Genomic DNA, 16,044 nt, shown 5'->3' with positions numbered 1-16,044 from the left:
ATACATATTTATATGTATATAAGTATGTGATATGAAATGTTAAATTGTAACAGTCCCGTTGACCTTGAAAGAAAGTTCTAACTAGTGCTGCTATGGGAAAGGAAAAGCAAGCTTTAAAAAACAGAGCGAAAATTAAGATACAGTTTATAAATTTTATTCACTTCTTTTTGTCCTATTTTAGAAGTCATATTGAGTCAATTCCTAACTGTTTTGTTATATTCTCGGTTAAATCAGAGTCAAATCAATTAACACAACGCTTTGTGAAAAAGAATGATGAAATCAGTCTGTGAATAAACGTTTCATCGATTAATATTGTATTGATATCAAACAAAAAAATATCGTGAATGTCTAGGCTGCTATCAAATTTTTACCAAAATTTATCAGAAGAAAATTTTCAAATTTCAAGCAGCACTGGTACTTATAAAAAAGAATAAAATTTTGTTATCATTGCTCTATTACATCACATGGTAATATTGCTAAGGAAATATTTATACTTTGTACACAAATTTTCTTTAAACTTTGGCTGGAGGGTTTTGTTCAGATAAAGGTTGTACATTTCCGCTTGTCGCGTTGTGGGGTCGTCCTCGTCCCCCTCTTCGGCCTCGTCCCTTTTTGCCGCCAGAGCCCGATCTTTGTGGCATATTTTCGCGCTTATCAGCAGACACTTCGAAGGGTGAATTTTGGTCTGCTACATCTGGCATCTAAAAGTTCATTGTCGAGAATGGAAATAAAACCAGTTAAATTGTGGTAAGATCTATTCGAGTAAATTTTCTGAGAAATAGCTTTATCAGCTTACTTGTGTAAGAGGCATCATTGCAGAGCCATTCTGACGACTCTGCTGTACTTTGTTAGGCTTATTGCCCCTCATTGTTTGCGAACCAGTAGGTCCAGAGTGGGGTATGAGTCGTAAAACATTGCCAACGGCTTTTGTTCGCCCTTCCCTGAAGACCATACGTTGCCCTGGTTTTATATACTCAGGATGTTTAATAAATTTAAAGTGCACCAGAGCTTTATCTCCTGTTCTGAGACAGTCTTGCGACATTGTTAGAATGGAAGCTGTTTGTCTTATGCTGCCGCAATGCACTGCAACAAAAAAAAATAAAGATTCTTACAATGATTTATTACTACCTATCTCCTGAAGTGTTTACAGTGAAACTTCTCGATAGCGGACACTGGGACCGGAAATACTATCCGCTATTAAAAAGTGTATGTTATTCAGAAAATGGTTCATTTTTTATTACACAAATATGTATAAACCTGTATAAACATGTAATATTTCAACGGACCAAGGTACATAAATGAATAGATGAATGTAAGTATTCAGAATACATACGCTGTAACAATCGAAAAAAACATTTTTTTTATAATAAAACATATAGTTTGTTAACTTATGAAAGAACGATTTCGTTAAAGGTAAACATGTAGCAAGCTTCAGCGTGCGCGACGGCACATCAACAACCAAGAGTTCGGAAAACAATGAACAAACTGAAAATAAAGTGTCCGCCACTCAGAAGTCTTTTCATGGAAAAATGCATTCCCAGTAGTGTCTGCATCCGTTATTAGAAGGTATATTTTCCAATAAAAGGATGCATTTCTGTGAGGGATTTCTAACTTGTCTGTTATAAAGAGGTGTCCGTTAAGACAAGTTTCACTGTATACGAACTAAGGTCTTGTGGTAATGTCAAGAGTAGATTATTTACGATACAACATACCCATAGCCTGATATCTTGAGCTGATAGTAGTAGGGTGATGTAGTACCAAAATTTCACCCTCGAATTCCCAACAAGCTTGGGGATTCAATAGAGGTGAAACCATTACCATTCCCTTACGAATTTGGGATCTTTTGATTTTTTTCAAGGCAAAACTTGCTGTTTGACCTCCACGTACTTCACGGACCGGCATTCTCTTTCTATGAATACTTTTTACAGCGATTGGTATGAAGTATCCCAATGGATCTGGTCCCAACAACAGAGTATCATTTAGCTTAATTACGCCTTTGAGAGTCGTTCCTGAAACGACTGTTCCAACACCCTGAAAACAACAAAGTTATCAATGTTTGTACAGTTGGAATTTGACTCGTTATATTTGAGTGTTTTATTATGTTGAGTATATTTGAAGTCCGTTATACTCACGGGAACAGAATATGTGTCATCTATTTGAAACTCCGCTGGCTCGTCGTCATGACTGGTCATTCGAGCAGTTAACAAATTGAGAAACATTTTGAGAAGGTGAAGATTCTCACCGTTTACATTTGACACTTGAAAAATGGGGCACAGCCTGTTTGGATAATAAAACAAAACAACATTTGCGTTCCTGGCAGATTTTAAAAATTTTGTTTTTCAAAACTCTTAGGTGACATGCAGTAACTTTGCCAATACCTTTCGGACACGAAATTAGTAGCACTGATGACTACGTCATCCTGGCATTTTACCATAACTGGAACTTTTCTGCATCCTGGTGATTTTAGGATACGAACTAGTAGTCGTAAATTTTCCTGCAGTACATTCGGTGGGCACATGTCAATTTTTGTCACCACTACAAATACTGGGACAGATAATGCTAGAGCCAGACCTAAGTGCTCCTTAGTCATGCCAACGATGCCTGCGTTGGCACCAACCATCAGCATACCTTTTCAAAATGGACATGATAAAATTTTAGAATAATATAACAATGTTGAACTAAATCTATTAATGCTGTATAATTTCAATTCGGTGTTGTCTAACCGACTAATACCAATATTTGATTTCATTTCGATATTACTATGTATGTATTTGAATGTAGGTATTTTTGTAATCGATAGTTTACTCACCAAAGTCAGGTGCATGCCCAGTCATGCCAAAAACTGTAGTTTTAAGATAACGCTCGTGTCCAGCGAGGTCAATAAACGTGATGACTTTGGAAGACTTTTCGCAGATCTTGACCCAGTCTAGGGAACCATGTTCTGGTTTGTTCACGACATTTCCTACACACACATTTGAAAATCAATGCTCAGTCGAATAAGTATAAAGTTGAAGTTTACGTACCAATGCTATCAAAACCAAGAATGTCATTTCCGACAGAACTTGTCCTTCCAGTTTCAGCTTCGTGCTTGTGACGAAACAACTTTTGCCTAGCCAACCCTCGTCCATTATCGAGCTCACCATGAGTTAGGACACCCAATAGGGTTGACTTTCCAGCATCTACGTTGCCAACAACAGCAACTCTGTAATTTTAATCATTTGTCATCCCTGTTTATTTTACTTTGGAATTTCTAATGATACATTGACCTGCTTATCATTTTATTAACTGTATAATATCATTCTGTTGCTGTGTACTACATATTCTTAGTACTTTCAGCATTTAGAAATCGACAGAGAAATAAGTTTGATTTACTGCAAAATGACAGGAACTCTGTTGGCATTACATAAGAATGATTTTAAATGAGGAGAAGTGAGGCAACTGTTTTTATACCTTATTTCAAGAAAATCTTGTTGGTCTAAGCGTCTTCTGACCAAATATTGTCCTATGAGTCCCAGATCCACTTTTCGTTGCCTCAGCAGAACACAGTCTGCTTCCAAAGTTGCTGCCAGAGACTGCAGAGTGGCTACAGATGCATCGTACTCATCCTCTTTCAGACCATTCTCAGAACCATCTACTCGGAAAAACAGTATATAGTTCAGAGAAAGAAGAGATGTTTTTCGGGGCGCACTAACAATGTTTCTAGTATTCTTACTACCGACAACCATATTTTCTTTTTAAAAATGGCCTGAGAGTATTTATGAAGACCTCTATGAAAGTAAAGGAAGCAGTAAACAGAAATTTTCTAAGACGCACCTTCCCCAACACCGATGTCAAATATCGTCTCACTTCCGCCATCCTGAATTCTTTCTCTTAGTCGTCTCAGTAGCAATTCGTACTGATCCTCTGTTGGACTAACAAGGACATCCTGCAAGTTTGAGCAAAATTAACTCTGTACGACATCAAGATATCTTGAATTTGAACATTTTCTTTATACAAGGTAAAATACCTTTCCCCTGATGCTAGCATAGTCCATTGCAGAAGTAGGAAAACTTTCCTTTGCCAGTATGGGCATTGTTGAAGTAGTCGATGTTGCCGACGTCATATTGGATGTCAGTAACTCTGACGAGTTTGGTGCTTATTAATTTTTATTATTCTTAATTTATTGTGAAACACGTTTTTCTTTGATTAAACACTTTTTCAATTCCCAACAGCAGTAGAATTTCCTAATATGCGAACGCCTATGCCAAATATTTTCCAATATTTAAATCCAAAGAGCCTTCGGTAAAAAACCATTGAGGGCACACTCATTACTATCTTAACAGGAATCGCTAAATGATGAAAGAGCTCTGTAAGTTGTCATCCCCACTGGAGTTTGCGTCAGATATACTTTTCAATTTAATTTGAAATTTCAATTGTTATGTCTGTAATGAAACACAAAAATGTCGGTGAAAATTTTTTTTACTTATATCAGTGATCAATTTGATATGGTTGATTGTTTTTATTATTATTCGAATTCTTTACGAGTATCGTGTTATGATGTAAACATTTCTTTCAAGTATAGTTAGCATTGTGTGTGATGTCATTACACCACTTCCTACAGTACAATACGTGACCGATAAGAAAGGTGATATCTTGTGGAATGAATATTTGAAACGTCAGTGAAAAGTTACATCATGTAGTTTTTATACCTGCATTTTTATGGCAGAGTTTGGTCCACTCGTTGGTCTCCACACACATTAAAATACTACTTACGGAATTTGTTAATCGAGAACACTAGGAAATAAATTGATATCGAAAATATGTACATCAGGTATTGTGGTCATTGTAAAATTTTTATTATTGAATGAGACTACTACCATCACTGATATAACATGTTGCAAACCAGTAATCAAAGTTATTAATTTTCGTGAAATGTCTAAACTTACATCAACATTATTTCACATATTCATATCTATGCCTATTTCTATAAATAAACATATTGTAGGGCTGCCAATGATCACCTATTCATGAAATACAAAACGGTGTAAAAATAAACAAGTGTTCACCTGTCATTATTATATGTTGTTAAAATTTTGTAATACATAAGCTTCTCTATAACGAAAAAGTAAACACTCACAAGAATTATCGAAAGTTAACAGAAAGTTGGCAGAATTATTTCATGTTGTCGGATTGGAGGCTGTCACTGCACATGAAGTTTGTTGCTAGGTACACATCAGGTGATTACACAAATTTGCAGCATGTCGTGCAACTACTTAAAAAGTCTTCGTTCACGGAGCCACGATGGCGCCACATTGCAGTTTTTTAACCAATGATGTCACTTTCCCGATCGGCCACCTTGCGCCGGAAAAATGAAACCATATATCTGGTATAAATTACGTATTAAATAATTCAAATTCAAAAAAAAATAAGTAAGTAATTAATACTTCGCTGAATATAGTTGCAGAAAACTTTCGTTTGAGTTAAACGTGTTTTTTACGTAAGAGCAAACTTCAGAGCTTCATACGGTTACTTCGTACATCTAACCAAAATAACCTTGTATAGTACAGCTTCACGTACTAGTTGCTTTTTGTGAATTTACATTAATTTTGGATTAATTATGATGCGGTTGACCTCAGCCAAGCTACTGAATACACATCCACACAACATAACGGTGCATGAGGATATACAGACAGGGAATGGTATCATTTTTAACATTTCTTTAATTAAAATTCGATGAAATAATGTTACAAAACTATATCTTACAAATGAACTAAAATACTGGAACATCCAGGGAGAGTACCTATTTCGCACGTGCATTTATTGAGGCTTATCTCAAAAATGGCAGTGATTGAGCTCTCAGCTGTATAGACGGCAAATATCCGATATTGTTTTCCTTTGACCTTTGTTTAAAGAGTCAAATACCTGCTTTCAACAAATGAATATCTGACTACTCAGACCGAATTTAATGATAAAATTTATTTAGAACCGAGTTTTCGACATAAGTTGTCAGGTTTCATTTTCGATTTGTCGTTACGAATATATATCAATGATCCCCTAAGCAGCCTTCTATATTCAACGCTCGTGCCAAGTTTCTTGCCGCTGCTAGTCGGAAAAGGTCGATTTTGTCTTGAAATTTCGGATCGTTGCCGTGTTCTTCAACAGTTTGTAGTAGTTCGAAAGTATCCTTAGATGAGAGTACAGCATCCTCTGCTTCCAGAAGCGGAATTGCATCCGTTAGAAGAATCGACCAGAAGCTGAAACGATTTGCAAATTTATTAATCACATAAACACTTTTCCGTTAGGGGGATTAGAAATTAGTCAAGTTGAGTCACTTACTATTTCGGAGTTAAATTAGAGACCAGTAACGAGACCAGCAAGGCAGCAGCATCTTTAAATTCACCTAGTCCATACGTTTGATGAAATTCACAATACTTTCCTGAAACAGGACGAAATTTTGATATTTGGCTTTCGATGTAGTTTTCGAAAACTTTGATAGACAATCAACTGTTGTACAGTACTATACAAACCAAGAAACGTAAGTCTGTCGCTGATCAGCATACAGCTTCCTAAATTCTCTAGAAGGTCTTGACACTCGAGTTCTCCGTGTTTGGCATAGTTTTTTAGAAATTGGTCCGCTATAAAAGTAGCAAACGCACCATCTTGTGCCTTTAATGCCCAGGCAAGTGCATTTCCTAGCCGTCCTTGTCTAATACACTTCATTCCTTGTATTTTGGAAACGCTGGTTACTAAAATTATATCATGAAAGATTATTCAATTTATTGAGGTCTGAAATAATGCGAAAATTGCGAGTTTATTTTCTTTATACGTACCAACATTGGTCATATGCTTTTGACGAGCAATCTCGATAATTTTATTCACTCGTGCTTCACTACCCAGTGGAATGGACTCTAACAATGCCTGCAATCTAGTTAATCCTTGAGCAGGACAGTGTTCAAAGTAGCTAGCGCCACACTGCCACAGTGAATGATGACCCATCAAAGTACTGGCATAGTCTAATATCAATGATTCATGAAGCTGTGAGGTAACACTGAAAAAACGTAATTTTATTTTACCATTGGATTTCACGTACCTTGTATGAAAATCACCAAATACAAGTATCCTGGAAAATAAATGTAATCCCATAAGAAATCAAGTCAAACTTACTTTATTTGATGCTTGTCTATGATGTCTAGCCTTCCACAGTTGTACAACAAGTTGATCAGATGTGCTGCAAACCATCCATTGTCGCTCATATGCTGAATTTCCTTGATTACTTGATGCAAATCACTTTCCATTAGAGCTAAGATTACATGATCCAAATACCTGCCTGCACGCCACTTTTCTGCAATATGATTTGCATGTCTAGCAAGTTCTGGCTGTTTGCTACAGGGCGCAGAGTAAAATAAACGTGCAGCCAATAACTCATACCATGCTTCCGTGTATTTTGAAAACTCCCAAAGAACAAGTTCTTCGCCAACGATAAGCTGTTGATAAAAAAAAACACAAAAATAAAAACTAATGTTCTTATCTGTGCTTCCAGCCGGAGACAAATTGAAATCTCACCCTCATTAGTAACTCTAAATTTCGGTCTGTAGAAAATGTTTTGCTTTCAATTTGCGAAGAGAGGTCAAATTGCCAATGCTTCCATCTCATGTTAAATTCGTTTACAGAATATCCCCCATATACATTGTAAACAGGCATTGTCCTTATAGCATTTTCAGCAGTGCCAAAAGCAGGATTATCTGCCTTGCTGTGCATAGCTAACAATGAACGAACGGTATCGAGTTTACCGTGCAAAGCGCATCCTATCGCTGCTTCCCAGTACTGTACATTATCCAAATCGGCAGCAAGACTTTTCTTTGCAAGTATTTTAGAGGCCATTAATTCTCTAGATGGAAAGTGAAATCTCACCCACTCCAACAGCTGTGGAAGTATCACATCTCCTACAAAGAAATTAGGGCATGTATGTAGTTATGTCATAAATATTAATTGGAAAATAAAAAAAGTTTGAATTAATTTTGACTGCGCTATTAGCAATACCTGGGACGACATTAACATAAAGGATCTCTGTCAGGTGCCAAACACACTCGACATTGTAAAAAATAGTCAAGTAATTTTCAAAAGTCGGTTTTTTGTCTGGCGTTGACTTTTCAACAACATCTTGCAGATTTTCTACACAGGCTCTTAATATGGACCTGTAGTGTTTGCTGTACTTCAAAAGCTCAGGTCTAAGGTCTTCAGTGGAATTTTTAATCTTCTGTATCGCAAGAAACACTCCATTGCTCTCATTGACTAGTTTGCGAAGCGCCGGCTCGAACAAAATCACTTCTTGTCGTAAGCAATGAACTTTAACCTCACAGGGTGCAAGACTGCTTGGAACATCTGCAAACGAGCCGATGGAAATATTAATTAGCATTTTCACTATAGACAAAAAATAAACCGTATACATCTGAGTCATCGATGTTGCAGAAAACAGTTTCTGTGCGGTACCCGCTAAAAAACGTAACCTCACCTTTCGAGTGTGCATTAATATGCTTGTACGCGTGAACTCCGATTTTATTTTGGCCGATCCAGGTCGCAGCCAGGCCTGCTCTTCTGCAAACGTCGTCTGGTATAGCCTGTAAGTAATATATTTGACAAAATAGCAATATATATCAGGATTGTTCCGTGAACAAAACCCGGTGTAAGTCCGCATGGGCCAATAAGTATATTGAGGTGCTTACAATTATTTGAGCGTTGCTGACTTCTGCCATGACTGAACGTGAGCTTTAGTTCACCGGTTGTTTTTGAATTTAGTACATAAATTCATCAACGAAATCGGTAACCTAATTGTTACTCACGATCATCTTTTCACAACTCAAAACGAATTTTAACGTTCAAAGCAGGAAGGTAACCATTCCGGTTTCACTGACATCTATGATTTATCGGACAAATTGAAAGTTTATAACTGTTTTACCGACGGATGACATAAGGCCTTGAATGAGTGTATCGCATCTGATTTAAATAAGATGACAAGAACGCAATAAAGTTCGTCAACAACAGTAACAATGGTTTGTAGTTTGTCAGTTTTGCGATAGTATCGAGTATAATAGCCGAGTATCGCAATTGGTGCGTTCTTATCAGTCAGTATAGAGTTTCGTAAGAGCCGTGATAGCTCTTTACGTAACGGTAATTCTAATACAATCAGAACTCTGAGCCGGCTCGGTATCAGCTCATTCGCTCTTTGCATGCCCGTGCGCTAGCGACTGACTGATATACTGGAAAATGGCTACCACCTCAGCTGTAACACGACTTCTGTTCGGCCGCCGATTGCCACAAGTTGTTAGAAATTTACCCCAGCTTACATCAACCAAGTTTTATTCATGTGAGTAACTAAATCGTCGATTATCAGACATTTGATAACATTCCTAACCCTTACAGTTATAGACCTATAATTGAATGCTGTGAAGTGAGTTGATTATTTGTGGGGACGTGGAACGATAATAATTCATAAGATTTTCACTCACGCTGTCGAAAAAAAAAAGATTAAACCACTAATCATTGTCAGACATTTCTTACTGGTCCAAACTTTAAGATGTGTAGTAATTGCTAACTAATTTCTTATTCTGAAGACGTTCAAACTAACAATAAGCATCAGGCTGTGTGCATATGATCTGCACATGTTTACGCGATTTAATCAATTGATTCGTCGTAGTTATAAAATCTTTACAATCGTAGAAATAGTGCTGCAAGTAGCAGTTACACTGAATATTGCTTAATCTGTCTTATGCAGGTTTCTACCCGGCATTTAAAAGTTCTTTCAAAGTTCGGAATTCACTCTAAACGAATAAAGCAATATTATGGAAGCCATATTCCAATCATGACTCGTCTTATTCTTGTTCATGTGTATGCAATACGTATGTCACCTTGTTAATTTCAATATTATGCCTTGTCAGGTCAATTAAGATAACCAATGTGGTAAGACTGCGTGATTTACAATGTAGTATAAAATTTGACAAAGCCGCAGTAGAAATCCTTATGGAGTTGTAAAGATACATCTGATTCTGTATTATCTATTGATTTTCAAGTGTACAAGTCACATTATTTCTAACATTGACCGAAGTTTCCAATCATAGCTTCAACCAACTCGAAAGATTAGTCGGAAACAACGATTCTGATTAGAATTGACCAATCACATTACAACCGGCCCTGAACCTCTGAATCTACTCGAAACTCGCTTACGAGGTGTAATGAACTCTGTGAAAAGATAACAAAACATTAACTATAATACACGGGTGTAATCAAAAGCTGGTTGAAAGATTCATGCCCTTGCAGTTAGCCGACGAGGGAGCGAGTTTATGAGAGACATTGCGATCGTTTAAACTAATTGCTTTTATTGTTAGCGAGCTCGGGTCGCCGCGCGCAGTCGAAAATTTGGCTGCAGCCGCTGCAGCGTCGGTGCGTGCAGAGTGCGACTTTATCGAGCGATCGCCGCGCGACCTTTCGAGCTCCTGGTTGAAGGCTGCGATCGTAGTAGAGCTGCGGCGTCGCCGAGCAAACGGACGTGTAACGAGCACGCGTAATGGCGCTCGTTCGTTGTCGGAGGTGTTGAGCTCCGCGGAACTCGAGTGTTCGATTAGTCAGTTGAAACTTGGAAGGCTGTAACGCAGTTCGGTTGTATCGCCGGGCGATTATCCCTCTGGAATCATTCTCCTGGAGCGTATACAAAAGTAGGCGTAGATTCTTCGAATTGAGTAGTCGATTAAATTATCGAACGTTTTACGGGCCACCCGGCGGTCAAAGCTCGCGCGAAAAAGCAGCGATGAGCCAGCCTGCATCGACCACTGCCGCTGGCCGCGAACGGGCGAGTAAAAACAAGCTGATCAAGGCAAAGACTCGACGGAGAGTCAACAAGCCGTACAGATCGTACGTATGGCACTACTTCGACCGCCTCGGTTCACTGGCCAAATGTAGAGTTTGCCAACACGAGATACAGAACAAGAAGCACACAACGTCCTCGCTCATTCGGCACCTCGAGCAGATACACCAGTTGGAGAAGGGGATGATGGTCGACAACATCGAGTCTCTGCCTACGGTCCAGCGGCTCTCGTCTAACATGGGCTCGCGCATGCGCGATCGCGTCATGAAGAGCTTTGTAAGAGACAACCACATAGGGGGTACTACCCTGGGTAGCAGCATTTGGAAGTGTAAACACTGCACGTATATGATCCAAGGGAAGAAGCTGTTGCTACCGATGTTTCTCCACCTGAAGAGCGCGCATTGGAAAGCGAACGGTCCAGCTGCGTTCGACAGCAAAATAAATCCGGTTAACAATAAGCGGCGGCAGAATGTCGCGGATAAAATCGTCGACGAACAGCGCGTCGATGATGATTACGACTTGACGGAATATCTCCTGGATCGCGCGGCGAACTCGAACGTCACCGCGAGTTCGATTAGCGCGGCTAAAGAGTCGGTAGAAAAGGACGAATCGGGTACTTCTGGAATTCTCGTTGCGGGCAAAAATTCTGGATTCGTGAGCGATGAGTCGAAGCTCGATATCGGCAGGATGGTGCAGTATAAGATCAGGATTAATCTGCCAAACGGAAACGAGATCGAGGGCTTCGTTATGGGCGGCGAGGAGAACCGCGTCGAAAGGAAAATGGAACTGGGGAGGGAAAGGGAGGTCGTCAATCACGGTCAAAACGCCGTTAATCTAGATCACAATTATCACGACGAGTCGCGGACCGTTTCACCCGTTCTTAGTGAACAATCCGCGGCGCATTCTAGGCTCGATAACGTGAAGGAGGACGTGAAGGATGACGTGATCGAACCTCAGGTTCCTATTGACAATGAGAGGCAATTCGATCACCAATACTCGAGGAAGTCGAGCCCCAAACCTTTAACTTTGAAGCAAACCAGATCTACGAGAAGTGTTCTGGCAATGCGATCGTCTAACAGAAATAGGGGCAATCCTCCGAAAACTGAACACGAAGATCTGGACACCTCCGAACTTGACATTCAAGTTCCACTTGAACATATTCCTAGCTTTACCGCCGACGTTAAAGTCGATACCAATGGTAATTCTCGACGTGTGGGTCTTTCTTTCAGCTACGTTTATTACACAGACAGAGGATATTCTTTTTTTTTTTTTTGTTCAATAATTAGGATAGACTTATGTATATATCGCGTGCGATTTTTTTTTAAATTTACTAAATGTGTAAAATATACCATCTAAACGTAAAACGTTTCTTTGAGAAAAATCTCGTACTCATCCTTTCATCAAGTTTCACCATTTCAACATCTACTAAATGAAATTAATTTTTAATACGACGCATTGCAACATTGAATCATTACATGCTATTGAGAAATCAGGTCCTGCAATTAAACAAGTTATCAAATGTAGGGAAATAATTCCTTTCTACCAGATCACTGCTTATAATTATTCCACTTTACATGATATATACAAATACCAAAACTCGAGACTTCAATTCTAAATTTTAACTTGTATGTTTACAGGTCAAACATCCAACTATGAATTCATCAAAACTGAAAAGGTTGGAGAGAAGCAGAACGTTGCAGTCATTACTCTAAACCGTCCTAAAGCTTTAAATGCATTGTGCGACAAGCTTGTAGATGAGTTGGGTGATGCCGTAACCAAGTTTGACAACGACGACAGTATTGGTGCAGTGGTAATAACGGGAAGCGAGAAGGCTTTCGCTGCAGGTCAGTGTCTGCAAATTTGAAGTTAATTTCGAATGTGATTACAGCCGGGAGAGGTTATTTCAAAATGTGTATTTTGATTTTTTGCCCAATAATTCGCAGGCGCTGATATCAAGGAAATGAAGGATCGCTCATATGCTCAAACTGTAAAATCAAAGATGCTTGCAGGGTGGGAAGACATTTCAAAGGCTTCTAAGCCAATTATTGCCGCAGTTAACGGCTACGCAGTAAGTAATTAAATGATGTACAATGTTATATTCTTATCATAGTCGTTGAATTTAGTAAATTTGTGATTCTGCAGAAAGTGGAATTATTCTTTAGAGAAAGTATCCACCTATTTTAATTTTTTTTTTTCATTTGAGTAAACGCACTTAGTTCTTCTCATGGCAAACGATAATTAGTTATCAGTGCCACAGATAGGGCTAGGATAAATTAAAAAATATTTGCATGTTTATTAACGGCTTCTGGAGAAAATGTACAGGAGTATATTTCAAATATTTTATTGGAGTAAACAACAGAACATCAAAGAATTCTTAAATTTCTTATTAAAAAACAAAGAAGTTTGTATTTTTTCAAAACGAAACAATTATTGTCACATTATAACCGATATCTAACGTGTGTTGACTTGAACAGTCTTTCTTGCATACGTTTCTTAACCAACTTCATGTGTTTCATTATAATTTCTTATTCATAATAATAACTGTAAAGTAAAATTTTCACAACGTATATGTCAGCAAGTTGCGGAAAATGGATTTGTTGTACAGCATTGTGAGTTTCTCAGTGAGATTCTCAGCCCCTTGCAATAATCTGTTACAAAGGACCGAGACTTTCGCAAAAATTGTGAATAATTTGCAACTAAATTACTCTTAAATTATATCACCTTAATTTCAGTTTGGACTGTAGTGGTAATTACATACTATTGAATAAACATGAAAATATTATGAAAATTGGAAAAGTAATGCTTATCAGAGGACTAAAATATTGACTGGCATCACCACTTGAAAAACTATTGTGAGATGGCAGCATTTGATCCTCCGATTTGGAGATATCAGGTTTTCTTAAATTTATTTAAAGACAGGGGACTGATATATTAAACGTGGTGAAGAAACTCACTGTCGGTTTTTACATTGAAAGAAAAAAAACAGCACCAAAAATACGAACAATATCACAATCATTGACAAGAATCGATCATCAGCATAAATTTCACGAATAAAAATAAGAGAAAATGTTATTTTATTCTCGTAACTACATTGCGTTATTTGGATTTTTCGTTGGTGACATAGCAGGGGAATGAGATTTGGGCTAGAAAAACTTGATTTTCATTCAAAAAATTACGTATTCCATGATTTTTTCTTGACAAAATGCATACCCGCCACCAGTTTCTCTCTCTCTAGGTAGAAAGAGAAAATAAATTTATGGTTTAGATATGACTAAAATCGTGAGCCGCAATATTTCCATTTTTTATAGCATCACCTGAATCTGAATTTCGAATTTCGAGCTACAGAAAACTGCAATGCTCCGCTTAAATTCTTCTGTAAAAATTTTATTTTGATCTGGTAAATTGAGAATGCTGCAAAATATCGCATAAAAAATTTACTTTACAGCTCGGTGGTGGCTGCGAACTGGCCATGTTGTGTGACATCATTTATGCAGGGGAAAAAGCTCGCTTTGGTCAACCAGAAATTGTTATTGGTACTATTCCAGGAGCAGGTGGTACCCAGAGGTTGATCAGGGTAATAGGAAAGAGCAAAGCGATGGAAATGGTACTTACCGGAAATCAGATCTCTGCTCAGGAAGCCGAGAAAGCCGGTTGGTTGATCTATAAGTTTGTTACTCAAATTTTGATCTTCCTATTTTAGGAAAAGTAATGCAAAAGATTTGATTCATTAGTTTGTCTCATTTATAAGGTCCTGACTAATACTTGTGTCGATTTTTCTTACGTGCACAGGTCTGGTCAGCAAAATTTTCCCTCCAGAGCAGCTATTGCCTGAGGCCATCAAGCTTGGAGAGAAAATATCCACTCATTCTCCGTTGATCGTATCAATGGCAAAGGAATCTGTCAACGCTGGTAATTATATCATCGGTTGATTGATACGCTCGTTTGGATAGTGAAGTCTTTTCAAAGCGGTAGTAACAATTGGTGGCTCGACATGCATCATTTTTGAAGTTGTTCCGAGAATAAATCTGTGTATTCTACGGGTGTAACTGTAGATGATTAGAAATCTCATGATTCATATTCTATCAAAATGTCGTCACGTTCCAAGTTTTCCCTAGTATCGAGATATTTTATCTAAACATAGTGATTTACTTGGGATTTATGAAATAATATTTTTCAGCATATGAAACCACGCTGCGGCAAGGACTTCAGCTTGAGAAAAAGCTCTTCTACGGAACGTTCGCTACGGTATTTTAAAATCCTTATCACTGTGACTAGATCAAATAGCAGACACTCTTTGTGAATAGAAATTCATAAAGTCTCTAGCAGTTTAGAGATAACGATTTTATGATGTACAAATATGTGAATTATCTTTTGCAGGCTGATCAAAAAGAAGGAATGACGGCGTTTGTTGAAAAACGTGCGCCCAAGTTCACCAGTGAATAAAATGAATCGAAGATAAGTCTGATCGGCAATAACGCGGCGGTGAATACGAATTCCAATATTTACAATACGAAGTACCTACACCTACCTATTTTTATACAAATCAGAATTATGTTTATCGTAAGTGTTTGTAATAAATTTTAGTCAATTTGTTGCCACCTCAAAGCCTAATGTTGCAAAATTACCCATCATTGCAGGTAGTGTGAATGATGAAAAGTTGCGGTCTAAGAATGTCAGTCCAGAATGTGAAACGTGGTAGCGATTTGATGCAAGTTTTAACTCTGTAAAAAGTAAGCTAGGAAATTTGTGAGTCATGGTTAACTTATCTCATTGTCAAACTGTGATCTAAGCGTGCCGAAAAATAACATTGCAGAACGACAGGCCATTCCAAATCCTATGGCAAAAACAGTGCTGCTAGTTGTGACGAACTCGACGAGTCAGTAGTTAACTGGATCGTCAGTCCCAGCTCAAGTTCTGTTTTCCCCAATATCTGCAAGGTATGTATTTCCTTTTACAAGATGACCACTTGAATTGGTAATATTCTAAGATATCCGAAGGAACAAATGACGAGACTAGCCACGCACGCAAACAGAAAAAAACTGTTCTCAGCTTTTTCGTGATAATCAAGCTTACTTTCAAGTGTAGGTATATTACGAAGGCACGTCATTGAATCTCGTGACTGCAAAAAAAATAACATTATGCGCGGAAAAATGCAATGGAATGCATTAATTATAAAACTATGAATCGCAAACTAAACGTATCCCGGG

At 38.0% G+C, this 16,044-nt stretch overlaps 3 protein-coding genes across 6 annotated transcripts; 1 reads left to right on the top strand and 2 right to left on the bottom strand.

Moving 5' to 3' along the window:
* Window positions 1-132: 132 nt before the first annotated feature.
* LOC107225457 (GTP-binding protein 1) lies at window positions 133-5,266 on the bottom strand. Of its 3 annotated transcripts, none has more exons than XM_046742362.1 (11): window positions 5,046-5,266; window positions 4,007-4,421; window positions 3,814-3,925; window positions 3,451-3,631; window positions 3,024-3,202; window positions 2,810-2,962; window positions 2,379-2,628; window positions 2,133-2,277; window positions 1,713-2,031; window positions 797-1,083; window positions 133-701 (listed from the first exon to the last, which is right to left on the bottom strand). In XM_046742362.1, exons 2-11 carry the CDS (start codon window positions 4,100-4,102, stop codon window positions 513-515), a joined length of 1,911 nt encoding a protein of 636 aa, XP_046598318.1. In that variant the 5' UTR covers window positions 4,103-4,421; window positions 5,046-5,266; the 3' UTR covers window positions 133-512. The 3 variants fall into 3 exon arrangements, with proteins under 3 accessions (XP_046598318.1, XP_015521426.1, XP_046598319.1); XM_015665940.2 differs by having other exon boundaries at window positions 5,117-5,266; XM_046742363.1 differs by lacking the exon at window positions 5,046-5,266 and adding an exon at window positions 4,689-5,001.
* LOC107225448 (nuclear pore complex protein Nup85) lies at window positions 3,846-8,942 on the bottom strand. Its single transcript, XM_046742361.1, has 10 exons — window positions 8,703-8,942; window positions 8,492-8,597; window positions 8,020-8,361; window positions 7,543-7,922; window positions 7,144-7,463; window positions 6,810-7,027; window positions 6,498-6,725; window positions 6,316-6,415; window positions 5,477-6,233; window positions 3,846-3,901 (listed from the first exon to the last, which is right to left on the bottom strand). The coding sequence occupies exons 1-9, from the start codon at window positions 8,730-8,732 to the stop codon at window positions 6,023-6,025; spliced, it is 1,935 nt and encodes a 644-aa protein (XP_046598317.1). The 5' UTR covers window positions 8,733-8,942; the 3' UTR covers window positions 3,846-3,901; window positions 5,477-6,022.
* Window positions 8,943-9,036: 94 nt separating this feature from the next.
* LOC107225458 (probable enoyl-CoA hydratase, mitochondrial) lies at window positions 9,037-15,442 on the top strand. Of its 2 annotated transcripts, none has more exons than XM_015665941.2 (7): window positions 9,037-9,343; window positions 12,475-12,681; window positions 12,781-12,905; window positions 14,283-14,487; window positions 14,627-14,746; window positions 15,015-15,082; window positions 15,215-15,442. In XM_015665941.2, the coding sequence occupies exons 1-7, from the start codon at window positions 9,244-9,246 to the stop codon at window positions 15,278-15,280; spliced, it is 891 nt and encodes a 296-aa protein (XP_015521427.2). In that variant the 5' UTR covers window positions 9,037-9,243; the 3' UTR covers window positions 15,281-15,442. The 2 variants fall into 2 exon arrangements, with proteins under 2 accessions (XP_015521427.2, XP_015521428.2); XM_015665942.2 differs by lacking the exon at window positions 9,037-9,343 and adding an exon at window positions 10,544-12,035.
* Window positions 15,443-16,044: the final 602 nt, after the last annotated feature.

The sequence above is a fragment of the Neodiprion lecontei genome, chromosome 5 (genome assembly GCF_021901455.1).
Source record: "Neodiprion lecontei isolate iyNeoLeco1 chromosome 5, iyNeoLeco1.1, whole genome shotgun sequence".
Taxonomy (NCBI): Eukaryota; Metazoa; Arthropoda; class Insecta; order Hymenoptera; family Diprionidae; genus Neodiprion; species Neodiprion lecontei.
This window is presented reverse-complemented; position numbering and strand designations above follow the sequence as displayed.